We start from the raw sequence: 18,781 nt of genomic DNA, 5'->3' as shown, positions 1-18,781 counted from the left end.
GTTACAGGGGAACTGTTTTAAAGAACAGGTCAGTAACGCAGAGGAAGATTGAGTCACTTGTGACTAAGTGTAGGCGTGAGTGACATGACAGATGAGTGACATGACGACATGTGAGTGACTGAGCCTGTAGTTCCCATATCAGTGACATGATGCTTCTCTCCCGCAGTTAAGTACGACTCCCAGTGAGTCCTTACTGAGGCTGCTGGCATAGTTGTGGTGTCAGGGAAGGTGGCGACACTGAGGGTGTCTGCCAGTTACAGTTGTTGTAATGGTCGCCCCTCTCAACAGTGTGGTAATTTAGGAAGCCACAACTTGGTAATGAGGGATGAGGCTAACCCTTAGCTTTATAAGTAGTTATAATAAGCATGAGTAAACACTACACATATACAGTATACACACATCAAGTACTGTATACATGAAACTACAATACACTGCAGTAAGAACACTTGTGAGATAATTAAGATAATTACTTCTGTTAGGCTGTTCTGGGCAGCAGACTCCCGCAGCTGCACCGAATATGGAGCAGTAGAGTTGTGTCTGGTTCTCCACCTCCTGGTAGCAGGGGGCGCAGGCCACAAGCGGCATACACAGCATGCCATCTGGACACTCTCTGGGCCCAGGGAACTGACGTATTTCTGCAGGAAGAAGCAGTTGTTATCGCCCACAATCGACTTGAGAATGGTCCAAGACGGACCGAAACGTCGTCGTCCCTTCACTTTCTAGTGTGTTGTTTGGTCAACAACAGTGGCTACACCGACCTATATATTCATATACCGTATTTGCCAGCGTATAAGACACGTTTTTGTATATTTTAAAATATATAAAAAATTGGCCAGTGTCTAATACGGCTGTATTACGTCTGTGAGCGCAGTAGGCTAGGGAGCCGGACCAGCTCACTCGGTAAGTTAACTAGTCACAAAAATCGTAGCTAATAATATTGAAAACAACTGAAATTATTACAGTAAATTGTGTTACTGATAATAAAATATTGAGACCAAGCCGAGTTATCAGAGTCTGTTATCACAAACTTACGACAAATTGCTTACGATCCGTCGGGAGTTATGAAGGAAGCTCACAGCATCTCACCACCTCACCCAGTATACATAACCCACACCTGGTGTATGCCATACATTATTTACCGACTGGGTTACCTTTAAGAAACATTTATTCATTATCTAAATAAAAAATGCTCCTAGAAATTTGAAAGCAATGTTAAATTTTCATCCGCCTCTCAGCGAATTGCAGTCTTGGTGGGCTCCTGGTGTGCCCTCAGTCTTGGTGGGCTCCTGGTGTGCCCTCAGTCTTGGTGGGCTCCTGGTGTGCCCTCAGTCTTGGTGGGCTCCTGGTGTGCCCTCAGTCTTGGTGGGCTCCTGGTGTGCCCTCAGTCTTGGTGGGCTCCTGGTGTGCCCTCAGTCTTGGTGGGCTCCTGGTGTGCCCTCAGTCTTGGTGGGCTCCTGGTGTGCCCTCAGTCTTGGTGGGCTCCTGGTGTGCCCTCAGTCTTGGTGGGCTCCTGGTGTGCCCTCAGTCTTGGTGGGCTCCTGGTGTGCCCTCAGTCTTGGTGGGCTCCTGGTGTGCCCTCAGTCTTGGTGGGCTCCTGGTGTGCCCTCAGTCTTGGTGGGCTCCTGGTGTGCCCTCAGTCTTGGTGGGCTCCTGGTGTGCCCTCAGTCTTGGTGGGCTCCTGGTGTGCCCTCAGTCTTGGTGGGCTCCTGGTGTGCCCTCAGTCTTGGTGGGCTCCTGGTGTGCCCTCAGTCTTGGTGGGCTCCTGGTGTGCCCTCAGTCTTGGTGGGCTCCTGGTGTGCCCTCAGTCTTGGTGGGCTCCTGGTGTGCCCTCAGTCTTGGTGGGCTCCTGGTGTGCCCTCAGTCTTGGTGGGCTCCTGGTGTGCCCTCAGTCTTGGTGGGCTCCTGGTGTGCCCTCAGTCTTGGTGGGCTCCTGGTGTGCCCTCAGTCTTGGTGGGCTCCTGGTGTGCCCTCAGTCTTGGTGGACTTCTGGTGTGCCCTCAGTCTTGGTGGGCTCCTGGTGTGCCCTCAGTCTTGGTGGGCTCCTGGTGTGCCCTCAGTCTTGGTGGGCTCCTGGTGTGCCCTCAGTCTTGGTGGGCTCCTGGTGTGCCCTCAGTCTTGGTGGGCTCCTGGTGTGCCCTCAGTCTTGGTGGGCTCCTGGTGTGCCCTCAGTCTTGGTGGGCTCCTGGTGTGCCCTCAGTCTTGGTGGGCTCCTGGTGTGCCCTCAGTCTTGGTGGGCTCCTGGTGTGCCCTCAGTCTTGGTGGGCTCCTGGTGTGCCCTCAGTCTTGGTGGGCTCCTGGTGTGCCCTCAGTCTTGGTGGGCTCCTGGTGTGCCCTCAGTCTTGGTGGGCTCCTGGTGTGCCCTCAGTCTTGGTGGGCTCCTGGTGTGCCCTCAGTCTTGGTGGGCTCCTGGTGTGCCCTCAGTCTTGGTGGGCTCCTGGTGTGCCCTCAGTCTTGGTGGGCTCCTGGTGTGCCCTCAGTCTTGGTGGGCTCCTGGTGTGCCCTCAGTCTTGGTGGGCTCCTGGTGTGCCCTCAGTCTTGGTGGGCTCCTGGTGTGCCCTCAGTCTTGGTGGGCTCCTGGTGTGCCCTCAGTCTTGGTGGGCTCCTGGTGTGCCCTCAGTCTTGGTGGGCTCCTGGTGTGCCCTCAGTCTTGGTGGGCTCCTGGTGTGCCCTCAGTCTTGGTGGGCTCCTGGTGTGCCCTCAGTCTTGGTGGGCTCCTGGTGTGCCCTCAGTCTTGGTGGGCTCCTGGTGTGCCCTCAGTCTTGGTGGGCTCCTGGTGTGCCCTCAGTCTTGGTGGGCTCCTGGTGTGCCCTCAGTCTTGGTGGGCTCCTGGTGTGCCCTCAGTCTTGGTGGACTTCTGGTGTGCCCTCAGTCTTGGTGGGCTCCTGGTGTGCCCTCAGTCTTGGTGGGCTCCTGGTGTGCCCTCAGTCTTGGTGGGCTCCTGGTGTGCCCTCAGTCTTGGTGGGCTCCTGGTGTGCCCTCAGTCTTGGTGGGCTCCTGGTGTGCCCTCAGTCTTGGTGGGCTCCTGGTGTGCCCTCAGTCTTGGTGGGCTCCTGGTGTGCCCTCAGTCTTGGTGGGCTCCTGGTGTGCCCTCAGTCTTGGTGGGCTCCTGGTGTGCCCTCAGTCTTGGTGGGCTCCTGGTGTGCCCTCAGTCTTGGTGGGCTCCTGGTGTGCCCTCAGTCTTGGTGGGCTCCTGGTGTGCCCTCAGTCTTGGTGGGCTCCTGGTGTGCCCTCAGTCTTGGTGGGCTCCTGGTGTGCCCTCAGTCTTGGTGGGCTCCTGGTGTGCCCTCAGTCTTGGTGGGCTCCTGGTGTGCCCTCAGTCTTGGTGGACTTCTGGTGTGCCCTCAGTCTTGGTGGGCTCCTGGTGTGCCCTCAGTCTTGGTGGGCTCCTGGTGTGCCCTCAGTCTTGGTGGGCTCCTGGTGTGCCCTCAGTCTTGGTGGGCTCCTGGTGTGCCCTCAGTCTTGGTGGGCTCCTGGTGTGCTCTCAGTCTTGGTGGGCTCCTGGTGTGCCCTCAGTCTTGGTGGGCTCCTGGTGTGCCCTCAGTCTTGGTGGACTTCTGGTGTGCCCTCAGTCTTGGTGGGCTCCTGGTGTGCCCTCAGTCTTGGTGGGCTCCTGGTGTGCCCTCAGTCTTGGTGGGCTCCTGGTGTGCCCTCAGTCTTGGTGGGCTCCTGGTGTGCCCTCAGTCTTGGTGGGCTCCTGGTGTGCCCTCAGAGCAGAAGCAAGCGCCCAATGAACTTTGGCGGGTGGCTTCTGCTCCGCCGGGGACCACTGGATGACTTTTTGCGTTTAGTTGGGGCCGAGTTTTTGGTTTTGCTGCCTGGTGTTCTCCGTGTGGGGCGGGGCCGGTGCTTGTCACCCTGAGGGACTCCTGAGGCTTCCTAATCATCTGTTCGTCTGTGAGTTTATTGGCCGCGAGGTACATTAGTTTCCGCTGATAAGCAACACTCATCTCGCCATTAGGCTTCGCGATTAACCCTTCGTGGGGTACGCGGGGCGCATCCGACCCCACGGTCGCCGTCGCCCCAAATCAACAACAACAACAGCTGACCTTAAAGGAGGTAAGAGTTGAGGTACAAAATCCACTTTAAAATATCTTTCAATACATGTATGATCAAACATAATAAAAAAAAATGTTTCCACAAAATATCCTTGTAAAACAGGAGTGCGTCCTCTGCGAGGATGAGTCTCATACCTGTCAGGTATTTTATTCACTTGAATACAATTTTTACGTTTCGAAAATAAAAATGTGTGTAGCCTGGGGGAGGAGGTGACAATGGTGTCAGTGGGCCTGTGTGCGATACCATCAATCACTAATCATGCGAACGTTGCGAGTAATGGATATATATGCACCTTGCTGACTTTCGTTAATTAAACCCCTATCATTGGGAGATTATAGTACTAGGCTTTCGCTTTTGTAGCTCAGGTTCGAGCCCCCTGAGCCCGTGTATTGAATACAGTAAATATTATCCCAGGGCTGAGGTACCGTCCTGGCGGCAAGGACTCTGCTGCCCTGGGTATTGACAAGCCTTGGCAGCTGCTGGCATGTAGAAGGTCTCCCTATATTGGCACAGCGACGGCCTCGCTTCTTCCAGGGTTGGGGTTCAATCCACAATGATCCAAGCAAATGGGTACCTGTTCCTTCACTCCATTCTTTTATCCCAGCTCCTTGTCCTCGTATCCCTTCTAAATGCTCTATAGTCATACTGGTTTAGTGTTTTCTCCTAATAATTACCTTACCTCACCTGCATATAAGCGTTCATGCGCTTATTGAATTCTTGAGTGCTTAGTAATATATGGAAGTAAGGAAGGCACTTTCTTGCTTCCACTGTAAGGGTGTATCTATAAGCATATAGACATTCACACCCTATATAGTTTCTAAACATATATGTATACAGTGATTTATGCATATAGCGTCCAGAATGCAAAATTTAAAATTGCCGCCAAGGGTGCCTTTGTGTGTGTCAGTCATGCTGCGCGTGCGCAGGGTCGGTCATGCTGCGCGTGCGCAGTGTAAGTCGTGCTGGCGAACGCTTAGAAATACGAAGTCTTTGGAAATTATATTTCCATTGCCATATTATTGTAATTAAATTATTTAACGAAAATGTAATGCAAAGAAATTATGCCATTTTATTATACATATAATTAAAAATAAATTTAAAAGCAAGGAACTAGTTAATAAAGGACTTTAAGGAAATAACATGAAAAAGACAAAAATAATATTGGAACTAAACAAGGAAGAAAAACTAGATGCGGGTGGTAGAGGCAGCAATGGCAGCCAAACAATACTCTGACATTTCCAGGTTATGTGGGCCTTGGGGAGAACAGACTCGCATCTACCCCATTCCAATGGTCTCACGCGTAGTTCCATGTTCATGACACGTACACAAATGGTGTTTCCTGTTAAGGATGTAGCGGATAATAGTAGATATGAATTTTGGATTTGTGCGAAGAGGGGCAAAATGTCGCCCCACGCTACACACATGGCATTATCTTGGGGACATGTAACCACTGCTTGTCATGCAATTTGGGGTCAGTAATAATGCCAAAGTGGCAGTATTTAACATTATTGTAGGGATATATTGAAGTGGGTACACAGTGCCAAAGTGGCGCCTTGTGGCATTATTCAACTTGTATTATACTTTCCTCTCTGTATGCATGGAACATTTTGTGTATTACTCTACATGGGACAATCATTAATTGTTTCATTGGAAATTTGATCTATGATGAAGATATATTTTGTTTGCAGTTTCTATAATGTTAATTGCAGAGAAAATTAAAATTTTCTAGTCTGAAACTCATTCAGGTATTTGGCAATAGAGCGAATGTAATTATTTTTCATAATTTTTGTTAAATAAAGTACACACAAATACATCTACAAATCTACAATGCAAGTAACTTGCATATAAGTACATTTATTTCACCTTTAACAGGACATTCATTTTAATAATGTTTAAATTAATATTTAATTAATTTCATTGTGAATGTTAATTATAACATTGCCTTAGTGAGGGTATTGAGACGAGTCAAGTTCCTCAGGCAGGTGTGTGTGTAATGTTAATGTTTTATCATATCTGTTCACATATGGCGCGTGTCCTCGACACCACGTGTGTGGCAACTCGGGTCGACTCCCACCAAAGTATGGGACTCGGGCAACACTCTCCAGGATTGTTCTTCATCCCCACAGGACCCAGAGTCCCGTGAAGCCTTATTACGAAAATTGTAACCAAAATGTTTTCTAATTTCTCTAAAAACGTAAATTATATTACACTGATGTACACCTGTTGAGTCCCGCCAGAATTGTAATGGTTAGTATAAGTTGAGAGGAATAATGCTCCCAAATTATAGTTCTCTAATATATTCTACGCACATAATAAGTTGTGATGGAGAAGCGAATATGTTTGATCCTTACCTCCGTAGGAGAGTGTAGGAGGCTGAGGCTGGAGAGGTCGGAGGTGTTGAGGGACGGGGGTGACCTGGGGGCCCAGCCCGGAGCCGGGGCCCAGGAAGGGCTGGGTGACCTGAGGGCCCAGCCCGGAGCCGGGGCCCAGGAAGGGCTGGGTGACCTGAGGGCCCAGGCCGGAGGCGGGGCCCAGGAACGGCTGGGTGACCGCCGGGGTGCGGCTGGGGGTGTAGACGGCCTGGCTGGACCTCAGAGGCGCCTTCGTCAGCTGATTCCGGGACGCCTTGTGGAACTAAATAAATGTATTCATTATGAGATGCTGCAATGTTATGAATGTTGCTTGTGAGAGGCCGTGAGCGGTCGTGAGCGGTTATGAGAGGTTGTGAGAGGCCGTGAGCGGCCGTGAGCGGTTATGAGAGGTTGTGAGAGGCCGTGAGCGGCCGTGAGCGGTTATGAGAGGTTGTGAGAGGCCGTGAGCGGCCGTGAGCGGTTATGAGAGGTTGTGAGAGGCCGTGAGCGGCCGTGAGCGGTTATGAGAGGTTGTGAGAGGCCGTGAGCGGCCGTGAGCGGTTATGAGAGGTTGTGAGAGGCCGTGAGCGGCCGTGAGCGGTTATGAGAGGTTGTGAGAGGCCGTGAGAGGTTGTGAGAGACATATACAACACTAAATTTAGAAAAAATCTTCCCGAGGGAAATGTTTATGAATGAAATCCTCCGTAGTTTGGAGAGGAAGAGAGGTGATGAGGTGAAGAGACCGGGGCGGCGGCGGGAGGGGTCGCCGCGCCCATGGCGGCGGTCAAGGCACAGGACCAGGCAACTGGTCACATGTCAGTTAATCAAATAACTGGAAAAACAAGGAAAGTTTTTGTGGAGGTGAGTGAGAGGTGATCTGGATCATGGCGAACACGTCATGATACTGACATGAGGTTGAGGCTCGTCTGTGACGTGATCTAGGGGCTGGTGTGCGACGTGATCTAGGGGCTGGTGTGTGACGTGATCTAGGGGCTGGTGTGTGACGTGATCTAGGGGCTGGTGTGTGTCACGTGATCTACGGGCTGGTCTGTGACGTGATCTAGGGGCTGGTGTGTGACGTGATCTAGGGGCTGGTGTGTGACGTGATCTAGGGGCTGGTGTGTGTCACGTGATCTACGGGCTGGTCTGTGACGTGATCTAGGGGCTGGTGTGTGACGTGATCTAGGGGCTGGTGTGTGTCACGTGATCTAGGTGGTGGTGTGTGACGTGATCTAGGGGCTGGTGTGTGTCACGTGATCTACGGGCTGGTCTGTGACGTGATCTAGGGGCTGGTGTGTGACGTGATCTAGGGGCTGGTGTGTGACGTGATCTAGGGGCTGGTGTGTGTCACGTGATCTAGGTGGTGGTGTGTGACGTGATCTAGGGGCTCGTCTGTGACGTGATCTAGGGGCTGGTGTGTGTCACGTGATCTACGGGCTGGTCTGTGACGCGATCTAGGGGCTGGTGTGTGACGTGATCTAGGGGCTGGTGTGTGACGTGATCTAGGGGCTGGTGTGTGACGTGATCTAGGGGCTGGTGTGTGACGTGACCTAGGTGGTATGTGACGTGATCTAGGGGCTGGTGTGTGACGTAATCTAGGGGCTGGTGTGTGACGTGATCTAGGGGCTGGTGTGTGACGTGACCTAGGTGGTGTGTGACGTGATCTAGGGGCTGGTGTGTGACGTGATCTAGGGGCTGGTGTGTGACGTGACCTAGGTGGAATGTGACGTGATCTAGGGGCTGGTGTGTGACGTAATCTAGGGGCTGGTGTGTGACGTGATCTAGGGGCTGGTGTGAGACGTGATCTAGGGGCTGGTCTGTGACGTAATCTAGGTGGTGGTGTGTGACGTGATCTAGGGGCTGGTCTGTGACGTGATCTAGGTGGTGATGTGTGACGTGATCTAGGTGGTGGTGTGTGACGTGATCTAGGGGCTGGTGTGTGACGTGATCTAGGTGGTGGTGTGTGACGTGATCTAGGGGCTGGTCTGTGACGTGATCTAGGGGCTGGTGTGTGACGTGATCTAGGTGGTGGTGTGTGACGTGATCTAGGGCCTGGTGTGTGACGTGATCTAGGTGGTGATGTGTGACGTGATCTAGGGGCTGGTGTGTGACGTGATCTAGGTGGTGGTGTGTGACGTGATCTAGGGGCTGGTCTGTGACGTGATCTAGGGGCTGGTGTGTGACGTGATCTAGGTGGTGGTGTGTGACGTGATCTAGGGGCTGGTGTGTGACGTGATCTAGGGGCTGGTGTGTGACGTGATCTAGGTGGTGGTGTGTGACGTGATCTAGGTGGTGGAGTGTGACGTGATCTAGGGGCTGGTGTGTGACGTGATCTAGGGGCTGGTGTGTGACGTGATCTAGGGGCTGGTGTGTGACGTGATCTAGGTGGTGGTGTGTGACGTGATCTAGGTGGTGGAGTGTGACGTGATCTAGGGGCTGGTGTGTGACGAGATCTAGGTGGTGGTGTGTGACGTGATCTAGGTGGTGGTATGAGACGTGATCTAGGTGCTAGTGTGTGACGTGATCTAGGTGGTGGAGTGTGACGTGATCTAGGTGCTGGTGTGTGACGTGATCTAGGTGGTGGTGAGTGACGTGATCTAGGGGCTGGTGTGTGACGTGATCTAGGGGCTGGTGTGTGACGTGATCTAGGTGGTGGTATGTGACGTGATCTAGGTGCTGGTGTGTGACGTGATCTAGGTGGTGGTATGTGACGTGATCTAGGTGCTGGTGTGTGACGTGATCTAGGTGGTGGTATGAGACGTGATCTAGGTGCTGGTGTGTGACGTGATCTAGGTGGTGGAGTGTGACGTGATCTAGGTGCTGGTGTGTGACGTGATCTAGGTGGTGGTATGAGACGTGATCTAGGTGCTGGTGTGTGACGTGATCTAGGTGGTGGAGTGTGACGTGATCTAGGTGCTGGTGTGTGACGTGATCTAGGTGCTGGTGAGTGACGTGATCTAGGGGCTGGTGTGTGACGTGATCTAGGGGCTGGTGTGTGACGTGATCTAGGGGCTGGTGTGTGACGTGATCTAGGTGGTGGAGTGTGACGTGATCTAGGTGCTGGTGTGTGACGTGATCTAGGTGGTGGTATGAGACGTGATCTAGGTGCTGGTGTGTGACGTGATCTAGGTGGTGGAGTGTGACGTGATCTAGGTGCTGGTGTGTGACGTGATCTAGGTGGTGGTGAGTGACGTGATCTAGGGGCTGGTGTGTGACGTGATCTAGGGGCTGGTGTGTGACGTGATCTAGGGGCTGGTGTGTGACGTGATCTAGGGGCTGGTGTGTGACGTGATCTAGGGGCTGGTGTGTGACGTGATCTAGGTGGTGGTGTGTGACGTGATCTAGGTGGTGGAGTGTGACGTGATCTAGGGGCTGGTGTGTGACGTGATCTAGGTGGTGGTGTGTGACGTGATCTAGGGGCTGGTGTGTGACGTGATCTAGGGGCTGGTGTGTGACGTGATCTAGGGGCTGGTGTGTGACGTGATCTAGGTGGTGGTGTGTGACGTGATCTAGGTGGTGGAGTGTGACGTGATCTAGGGGCTGGTGTGTGACGTGATCTAGGTGGTGGTGTGTGACGTGATCTAGGGGCTGGTGTGTGACGTGATCTAGGGGCTGGTGTGTGACGTGATCTAGGGGCTGGTGTGTGACGTGATCTAGGGGCTGGTGTGTGACGTGATCTAGGGGCTGGTGTGTGACGTGATCTAGGGGCTGGTGTGTGACGTGATCTAGGGGCTGGTGTGTGACGTGATCTAGGTGGTGGTGTGTGACGTGATCTAGGTGGTGGAGTGTGACGTGATCTAGGGGCTGGTGTGTGACGTGATCTAGGTGGTGGTGTGTGACGTGATCTAGGGGCTGGTGTGTGACGTGATCTAGGGGCTGGTGTGTGTCACGTGATCTAGGTGGTGGTGTGTGACGTGATCTAGGGGCTCGTCTGTGACGTGATCTAGGGGCTGGTGTGTGTCACGTGATCTACGGGCTGGTCTGTGACGTGATCTAGGGGCTGGTGTGTGACGTGATCTAGGGGCTGGTGTGTGACGTGATCTAGGGGCTGGTGTGTGACGTGATCTAGGGGCTGGTGTGTGACGTGACCTAGGTGGTATGTGACGTGATCTAGGGGCTGGTGTGTGACGTAATCTAGGGGCTGGTGTGTGACGTGATCTAGGGGCTGGTGTGTGACGTGACCTAGGTGGTGTGTGACGTGATCTAGGGGCTGGTGTGTGACGTGATCTAGGGGCTGGTGTGTGACGTGACCTAGGTGGTATGTGACGTGATCTAGGGGCTGGTGTGTGACGTAATCTAGGGGCTGGTGTGTGACGTGATCAAGGGGCTGTTGTGAGACGTGATCTAGGGGCTGGTCTGTGACGTAATCTAGGTGGTGGTGTGTGACGTGATCTAGGGGCTGGTCTGTGACGTGATCTAGGTGGTGGTGTGTGACGTGATCTAGGGGCTGGTGTGTGACGTGATCTAGGTGGTGGTGTGTAACGTGATCTAGGGGCTGGTCTGTGACGTGATCTAGGGGCTGGTGTGTGACGTGATCTAGGTGGTGGTGTGTGACGTGATCTAGGGGCTGGTGTGTGACGTGATCTAGGTGGTGATGTGTGACGTGATCTAGGGGCTGGTGTGTGACGTGATCTAGGTGGTGGTGTGTGACGTGATCTAGGGGCTGGTCTGTGACGTGATCTAGGGGCTGGTGTGTGACGTGATCTAGGTGGTGGTGTGTGACGTGATCTAGGGGCTGGTGTGTGACGTGATCTAGGGGCTGGTGTGTGACGTGATCTAGGTGGTGGTGTGTGACGTGATCTAGGTGGTGGAGTGTGACGTGATCTAGGGGCTGGTGTGTGACGTGAACTAGGGGCTGGTGTGTGACGTGATCTAGGGGCTGGTGTGTGACGTGATCTAGGTGGTGGTGTGTGACGTGATCTAGGTGGTGGAGTGTGACGTGATCTAGGGGCTGGTGTGTGACGTGATCTAGGTGGTGGTGTGTGACGTGATCTAGGTGGTGGTATGAGACGTGATCTAGGTGCTAGTGTGTGACGTGATCTAGGTGGTGGAGTGTGACGTGATCTAGGTGCTGGTGTGTGACGTGATCTAGGTGGTGGTGAGTGACGTGATCTAGGGGCTGGTGTGTGACGTGATCTAGGGGCTGGTGTGTGACGTGATCTAGGTGGTGGTATGTGACGTGATCTAAGTGCTGGTGTGTGACGTGATCTAGGTGGTGGTATGTGACGTGATCTAGGTGCTGGTGTGTGACGTGATCTAGGTGGTGGTATGAGACGTGATCTAGGTGCTGGTGTGTGACGTGATCTAGGTGGTGGAGTGTGACGTGATCTAGGTGCTGGTGTGTGACGTGATCTAGGTGGTGGTGAGTGACGTGATCTAGGTGCTGGTGTGTGACGTGATCTAGGTGGTGGAGTGTGACGTGATCTAGGTGCTGGTGTGTGACGTGATCTAGGTGGTGGTGAGTGACGTGATCTAGGGGCTGGTGTGTGACGTGATCTAGGGGCTGGTGTGTGACGTGATCTAGGGGCTGGTGTGTGACGTGATCTAGGGGCTGGTGTGTGACGTGATCTAGGGGCTGGTGTGTGACGTGATCTAGGTGGTGGTGTGTGACGTGATCTAGGTGGTGGAGTGTGACGTGATCTAGGGGCTGGTGTGTGACGTGATCTAGGTGGTGGTGTGTGACGTGATCTAGGGGCTGGTGTGTGACGTGATCTAGGGGCTGGTGTGTGACGTGATCTAGGGGCTGGTGTGTGACGTGATCTAGGTGGTGGTGTGTGACGTGATCTAGGTGGTGGAGTGTGACGTGATCTAGGGGCTGGTGTGTGACGTTATCTAGGTGGTGGTGTGTGACGTGATCTAGGGGCTGGTGTGTGACGTGATCTAGGGGCTGGTGTGTGACGTGATCTAGGGGCTGGTGTGTGACGTGATCTAGGGGCTGGTGTGTGACGTGATCTAGGGGCTGGTGTGTGACGTGATCTAGGGGCTGGTGTGTGACGTGATCTAGGTGGTGGTGTGTGACGTGATCTAGGTGGTGGAGTGTGACGTGATCTAGGGGCTGGTGTGTGACGTGATCTAGGTGGTGGTGTGTGACGTGATCTAGGGGCTGGTGTGTGACGTGATCTAGGGGCTGGTGTGTGACGTGATCTAGGGGCTGGTGTGTGACGTGATCTAGGGGCTGGTGTGTGACGTGATCTAGGTGGTGGTGTGTGACGTGTTCTAGGGGCTGGTGTGTGACGTGATCTAGGGGCTGGTATGTGACGTGATCTAGGGGCTGATGTGTGACGTGATCTAGGGGCTGGTGTGTGACGTGATCTAGGGGCTGATGTCTGACGTGATCTAGGGGCTGGTGTGTGACGTGATCTAGGGGCTGGTGTGTGACGTGATCTAGGGGCTGGTGTGTGACGTGATCTAGGGGCTGGTGTGTGACGTGATCTAGGGGCTGGTATGTGACGTGATCTAGGGGCTGATGTGTGACGTGATCTAGGGGCTGATGTGTGACGTGATCTAGGGGCTGATGTGTGACGTGATCTAGGGGCTGATGTGTGACGTGATCTAGGGGCTGGTGTGTGACGTGATCTAGGGGCTGATGTGTGACGTGATCTAGGGGCTGATGTGTGACGTGATCTAGGGGCTGATGTGTGACGTGATCTAGGGGCTGATGTGTGACGTGATCTAGGGGCTGATGTGTGACGTGATCTAGGGGCTGATGTTTGACGTGATCTAGGGGCTGATGTGTGACGTGATCTAGGGGCTGATGTGTGACGTGATCTAGGGGAAATCAATATGAGACATTCAGAGGATACGAACTTGAACACTGGCTACTCTCAAGCACACGCCATGAGCCGCTTGACCATGACATGCTCAAACAACCTCATATTTCCTATTTTTGATCCACGTGTGATAACTTTTCAGAGACACTGAGCGACAAGCACGCATTGTCTATGAGTTGTTAGTCACATGTGTCCGGATACAGGTGTCTAGAGTGACAAAGTATCCCCGCGTCTGGTGTAGTGTGAAGACATCAGTTACTATGTGTCTCTTGATCATCGATGTGTCTGTCTGTATTCCTTTCTCTTCACACTTAGTAAAGTAATGACTCCCACTTAATGTGTGTGTGTTCACGGCTGTAGTGTTAATAACCGTATTTATAAGTGACATCGGAGTTTTCCTGACACTATATTTGAGTTTATTTCATGTGTATATGTATGGAACCTTCTGTGTATATGTATGGAACCTTCTATGTGTATATGTATGGAACCTTCTATGTGTATATGTATGGAACCTTCTATGTGTATATGTATGGAACCTTCTGTGTATATGTATGGAACCTTCTATGTGTATATGTATGGAACCTTCTATGTGTATATGTATGGAACCTTCTATGTGTATATGTATGGAACCTTCTATGTGTATATGTATGGAACCTTCTGTGTATATGTATGGAACCTTCTATGTGTATATGTATGGAACCTTCTATGTGTATATGTATGGAACCTTCTATGTGTATATGTATGGAACCTTCTGTGTATATGTATGGAACCTTCTATGTGTATATGTATGGAACCTTCTATGTGTATATGTATGGAACCTTCTATGTGTATATGTATGGAACCTTCTATGTGTATATGTATGGAACCTTCTATGTGTATATGTATGGAACCTTCTATGTGTATATGTATGGAACCTTCTATGTGTATATGTATGGAACCTTCTGTGTATATGTATGGAACCTTCTATGTGTATATGTATGGAACCTTCTATGTATATGTATGGAACCTTCTGTGTATATGTATGGAACCTTCTATGTATATATGTATGGAACCTTCTATGTATATATGTATGGAACCTTCTGTGTATATGTATGGAACCTTCTATGTATATATGTATGGAACCTTCTGTGTATATATGTATGGAACCTTCTGTGTATATGTATGGAACCTTCTATGTGTATATGTATGGAACCTTCTGTGTATATGTATGGAACCTTCTATGTGTATATGTATGGAACCTTCTATGTGTATATGTATGGAACCTTCTATGTGTATATGTATGGAACCTTCTGTGTATATGTATGGAACCTTCTATGTGTATATGTATGGAACCTTCTGTGTATGTGTATGGAACCTTCTATGTGTATATGTATGGAACCTTCTGTGTATGTGTATGGAACCTTCTGTGTATATGTATGGAACCTTCTATGTGTATATGTATGGAACCTTCTGTGTATGTGTATGGAACCTTCTATGTGTATATATGAAACCTATGTATAAGCGTGGAACCTTCTATGTATAAGCGTGGAACCTTGTATGTATATGTATGGAACTTTCTATATATATATATATATATATATATATATATATATATATATATATATATATATATATATATATACATATATATATATATATATATATATATATATATATATATATATATATATATATATATTTATTTATTTATATATATACAAGAAGGTACAATGGGTTTGTGAGAATACATTGGATAGTACAGTATTTACATTCTTGTAAAGCCACTAGTACGCGCAGCGTTTCGGGCAGGTCCTTAATCTAACAGATAATTTTAAGTAGGTAATTTCTATCAGAATTGATAAATGATAACAAATACATTGCAAGAGAAAAATGAGATGAGAGAGATTAGTAAGTATATTAAAGCACATTGTTATATTAAAGCTCTGATTGATTACATTGACAGCTTGATTGGTAATTTAAACAAGATTTATAAACACCATACAACAGATTGGCAGCACATATAAGAAGACAGCAATGATCACAATGGTAAAGATGTTCAAATTGGGAACATAAAGGTTGGGAGATTGGGTAGCAATTGATACAGTGCAATTTTAAGGCAAAGAGTGAAAAACTATGAAGATGAAATTAGGTACTTTTTAGTATTGATTTTGAATGATGTAAAAGTTGGACAGCTTTTCACTTCAGTAGGGAGTGAGTTCCATAAACTGGGTCCCTTTATTTGCATAGAGTGTTTACACAGATTAAGTTTAACTCTGGGGATATCAAAGAGATATTTATTTCTGGTGTGGTGATAATGGGTCCTATTACATCTGTCCAGGGAGAGTTTCAGAGCAGGATTTGCATTTAAGAACAGGGTTTTGTAAATGTAGTTGACACAGGAGAATTTGTGGAGTGAGATTATGTTTAGCATGTTTAGGGAGTTAAACAAGTGGGCTGAGTGTTGTCTGAAAGCAGAATTTGATATTATTCTGATAGCAGATTTATTAGTAGATTTAGTAGTAGTATTTTATTAGTATTAGTATTATATTAATATTAGTATTAGTTATTAGTATTAGTAGATTAGTAGATTTATTTATTAGCAGATTTGATAGTAGATTTATATATATATATATATATATATATATATATATATATATATATATATATATATATATATATATATATATATATAATAAAACCTTTTATGTGTATATGTGTGAAACATTGAGTATATGTATGGAACCTTCTATGTGTATATGTATGGAACCTTCTATGTGTATATTTATGGAACCTTCTATGTGTATATGTATGGAACCTTCTATGTGTATATGTATGGAACCTTCTATGTGTATATGTATGGAACCTTCTATGCGTATATGTATGGAACCTTCTATGTGTATATGTATGGAACCTTCTATGTGTATATGTATGGAACCTTCTATGTGTATATGTATGGAACCTTCTATGTGTATATGTATGGAACCTTCTATGTGTATATGTATGGAACCTTCTATGTGTATATGTATGGAACCTTCTATATGTGTATATGTATGGAAGCTTCAAGCTCTAAAATACATAATTAACTGATCATATAAACTATGATGTCAAACCAACAGGCTTAAAGGTCCATCCAGATTACTGAGGCTGAGGAGACGAACCCACGAACGGTCTGAACCGCTTCGAGCATCCGTGAGATGGTCAAGGTTTCGAGCCTCGCCCGTATAGAGACCCTCGGGTTCAAGCTACTTGTAAAGAACATTTTATACACAGAACTTGTATTTTTGGTTCTGTTATTTTCGCCTGTACTTACAGACGTGGTCATCCCCAGTAATATCGACACTCGCCTGGCGTTCCGCGAGCGCTTTGTCCTGGGTTCGTATCCTGGCCGGGGAGGATTTACTGGGCGCAAATCCTTAACTGTAGCCTCTGTTTAACGCAACAGTAAAATGTGTACTTGGTTGTAACAACGATTCTTCGCGGCGGGGATCGTATTCCAGGGACTTGCCCGAAACGCTACGCGTACTAGTGGCTCTACAAGAATGTAACAACTCTTGTATATATCTCAAAACAAAAAAAAAATATATATATATTCTGTATTCATCATTGTGTCTTGTTATTGAGGTTGAAACATTTACAGTGATGTAAGAGTGAAGGTTCACACACCCGCAGAGAGTTAACAGCATCATAAACATACCGAGGGTTTGCCTCTTGTGGCAAACGGCGTGGTGAAGGGTGAGGGTCGTCGTGGGCCGGGGACGACCTCCAGGCGCTGAGAGTTGAGGACCTGTGACGCCACTAAGGTGGGGCGGGCGGCGAAGATGGAGAAGGGCGTCAGGAAGGCTGCCGGTGTGTGGGGGGACAACACCCCGTACGGTCTGTTGAAGAGGGACGGATATTATCATCTTGGTCCGCACCACAACATGGCTCCAACTGTATTTCTTACTGTCTAGTTTACACAGCCAGGATCACTTCAACTGCTGAGTCTGGCTGATCTTTTACCTCTAAATGATGAGGTTCCGCACCTGTGGACCAAGTGGGGTTGATCTCCCCGTGTCATAACGGGGGTTCCGCCCCCGTGGACCAAGTGTCCCGACTGAGGGAGCAAGCGACTCACCTGTAAGCCTGGAGCAGATGGTTCACCTGGCGTCTGTCTCTCTCGGCGTCGCCCGGAGGACTGACGTTGCTGGTGTTCTCCGCTGCCTCACTTGCACCAGCAACACTGTCTGTCTTGGCACTGTTGATCTCGTTGCAAGACCCGAGGCCAACCAGAAGCAATAACACGCTGGCTGTTGTGCACCTGAAACATGAAGAGTTACACATTAATATACCAACTCTCGCACTCCTAATGTGGAGCAGGGACGTGGGGAGCCTGCGTGGTGCCGCTAGCTCAGTACCCCCTGCATGGCGCGGGGACACTCATGGCGCCATCTACCCGAGAATGATTACATTGACGGTACAGAGCCTGGTATGAGGGCCCGGGCCAGGCTACAAAAATTGTAATAAGAATACATGCTAGGGGGGAATGGGGGGGATCCGGCACTGCCCGGGTCTCTCTGACTGTTTGCCCCATCTCTATTAACTCACATATGTCTATCTCTACAAACCCCCTATCTCTGCATACTCTTTATCTAGTTATCTCTCCACCCCCCCCCCCCCTCCATTCCTTCCCTCTCATGTAGTACATAAATGTGTACGTCACACATCTCTGCTTTTGTTCCACTTCGCTTCTTTTTTATTATTATTATTAACACATTTAGGAACATGTGCATTAGTGCAGCTGCCCTAGACTATATGAAGGGCAGTACAGGGTGTGTCAAGAACTAGCTGCCCTAGACTATATGAAGGGCAGTACAGGGTGTGTCAAGAACTAGCTGCCCTAGACTATATGAAGGGCAGTACAGGGTGTGTCAAGAACTAGCTGCCCTAGACTATATGAAGGGCAGTACAGGGTGTGTCAAGAACTAGCTGCCCTAGACTATATGAAGGGCAGTACAGGGTGTGTCAAGAACTAGCTGCCCTAGACTATATGAAGGGCAGTACAGGGTGTGTCAAGAACTAGCTGCCCTAGACTATATGAAGGGCAGTACAGGGTGTGTCAAGAACTAGCTGCCCTAGACTATATGAAGGGCAGTACAGGGTGTGTCAAGAACTAGCTGCCCTAGACTATATGAAGGGCAGTACAGGGTGTGTCAAGAACTAGCTGCCCTAGACTATATGAAGGGCAGTACAGGGTGTGTCAAGAACTAGCTGCCCTAGACTATATGAAGGGCAGTACAGGGTGTGTCAAGAACTAGCTGCCCTAGACTATATGAAGGGCAGTACAGGGTGTCAAAAAAAACTAACTACGTGATGCTAAAAAATCCCCATCACACAGGACGGTTAGTCATACAGAGGCATGTGATAAGCGGTCTGCACTGGCAGACTCCGGATGCATTTTGAGGATATCAACAACACAAGATTGAATAAGGCAGCAGTGGTAATACAAGTCCCCATCTCGCAAGAAGGTTTTCTTTTTTCTTTTTTTAGTTACAACTCTACGTTAATCTCACCCAATATTTCACAAATCTACATTAATAGTTCACAACTCTACGCTAATCACTCTCTATAGTTCATGCTTAACTCCGT

General features: G+C 49.3%; 1 protein-coding gene across 1 annotated transcript in view; it reads right to left on the bottom strand.

Moving 5' to 3' along the window:
• Nucleotides 1–18,781, bottom strand: part of LOC123753952 (salivary peroxidase/catechol oxidase) — a 67,401-nt gene that overhangs the window by 25,369 nt on the left and 23,251 nt on the right. The window contains exons 2-5 of the mRNA XM_045735970.2: nucleotides 17,271–17,453; nucleotides 16,851–17,031; nucleotides 6,408–6,690; nucleotides 471–635 (exon numbers count right to left, since the gene is read on the bottom strand). Of these exons, the coding sequence (XP_045591926.2) occupies nucleotides 471–635; nucleotides 6,408–6,690; nucleotides 16,851–17,031; nucleotides 17,271–17,453 (812 nt within the window). The remainder of the gene's footprint in view (nucleotides 1–470; nucleotides 636–6,407; nucleotides 6,691–16,850; nucleotides 17,032–17,270; nucleotides 17,454–18,781) is intronic.

This window comes from Procambarus clarkii, chromosome 1 (assembly GCF_040958095.1).
Source record: "Procambarus clarkii isolate CNS0578487 chromosome 1, FALCON_Pclarkii_2.0, whole genome shotgun sequence".
Taxonomy (NCBI): Eukaryota; Metazoa; Arthropoda; class Malacostraca; order Decapoda; family Cambaridae; genus Procambarus; species Procambarus clarkii.
Note: the sequence above shows the minus strand (reverse complement) of the source record. Positions and strands in the feature narration are given on the sequence as shown.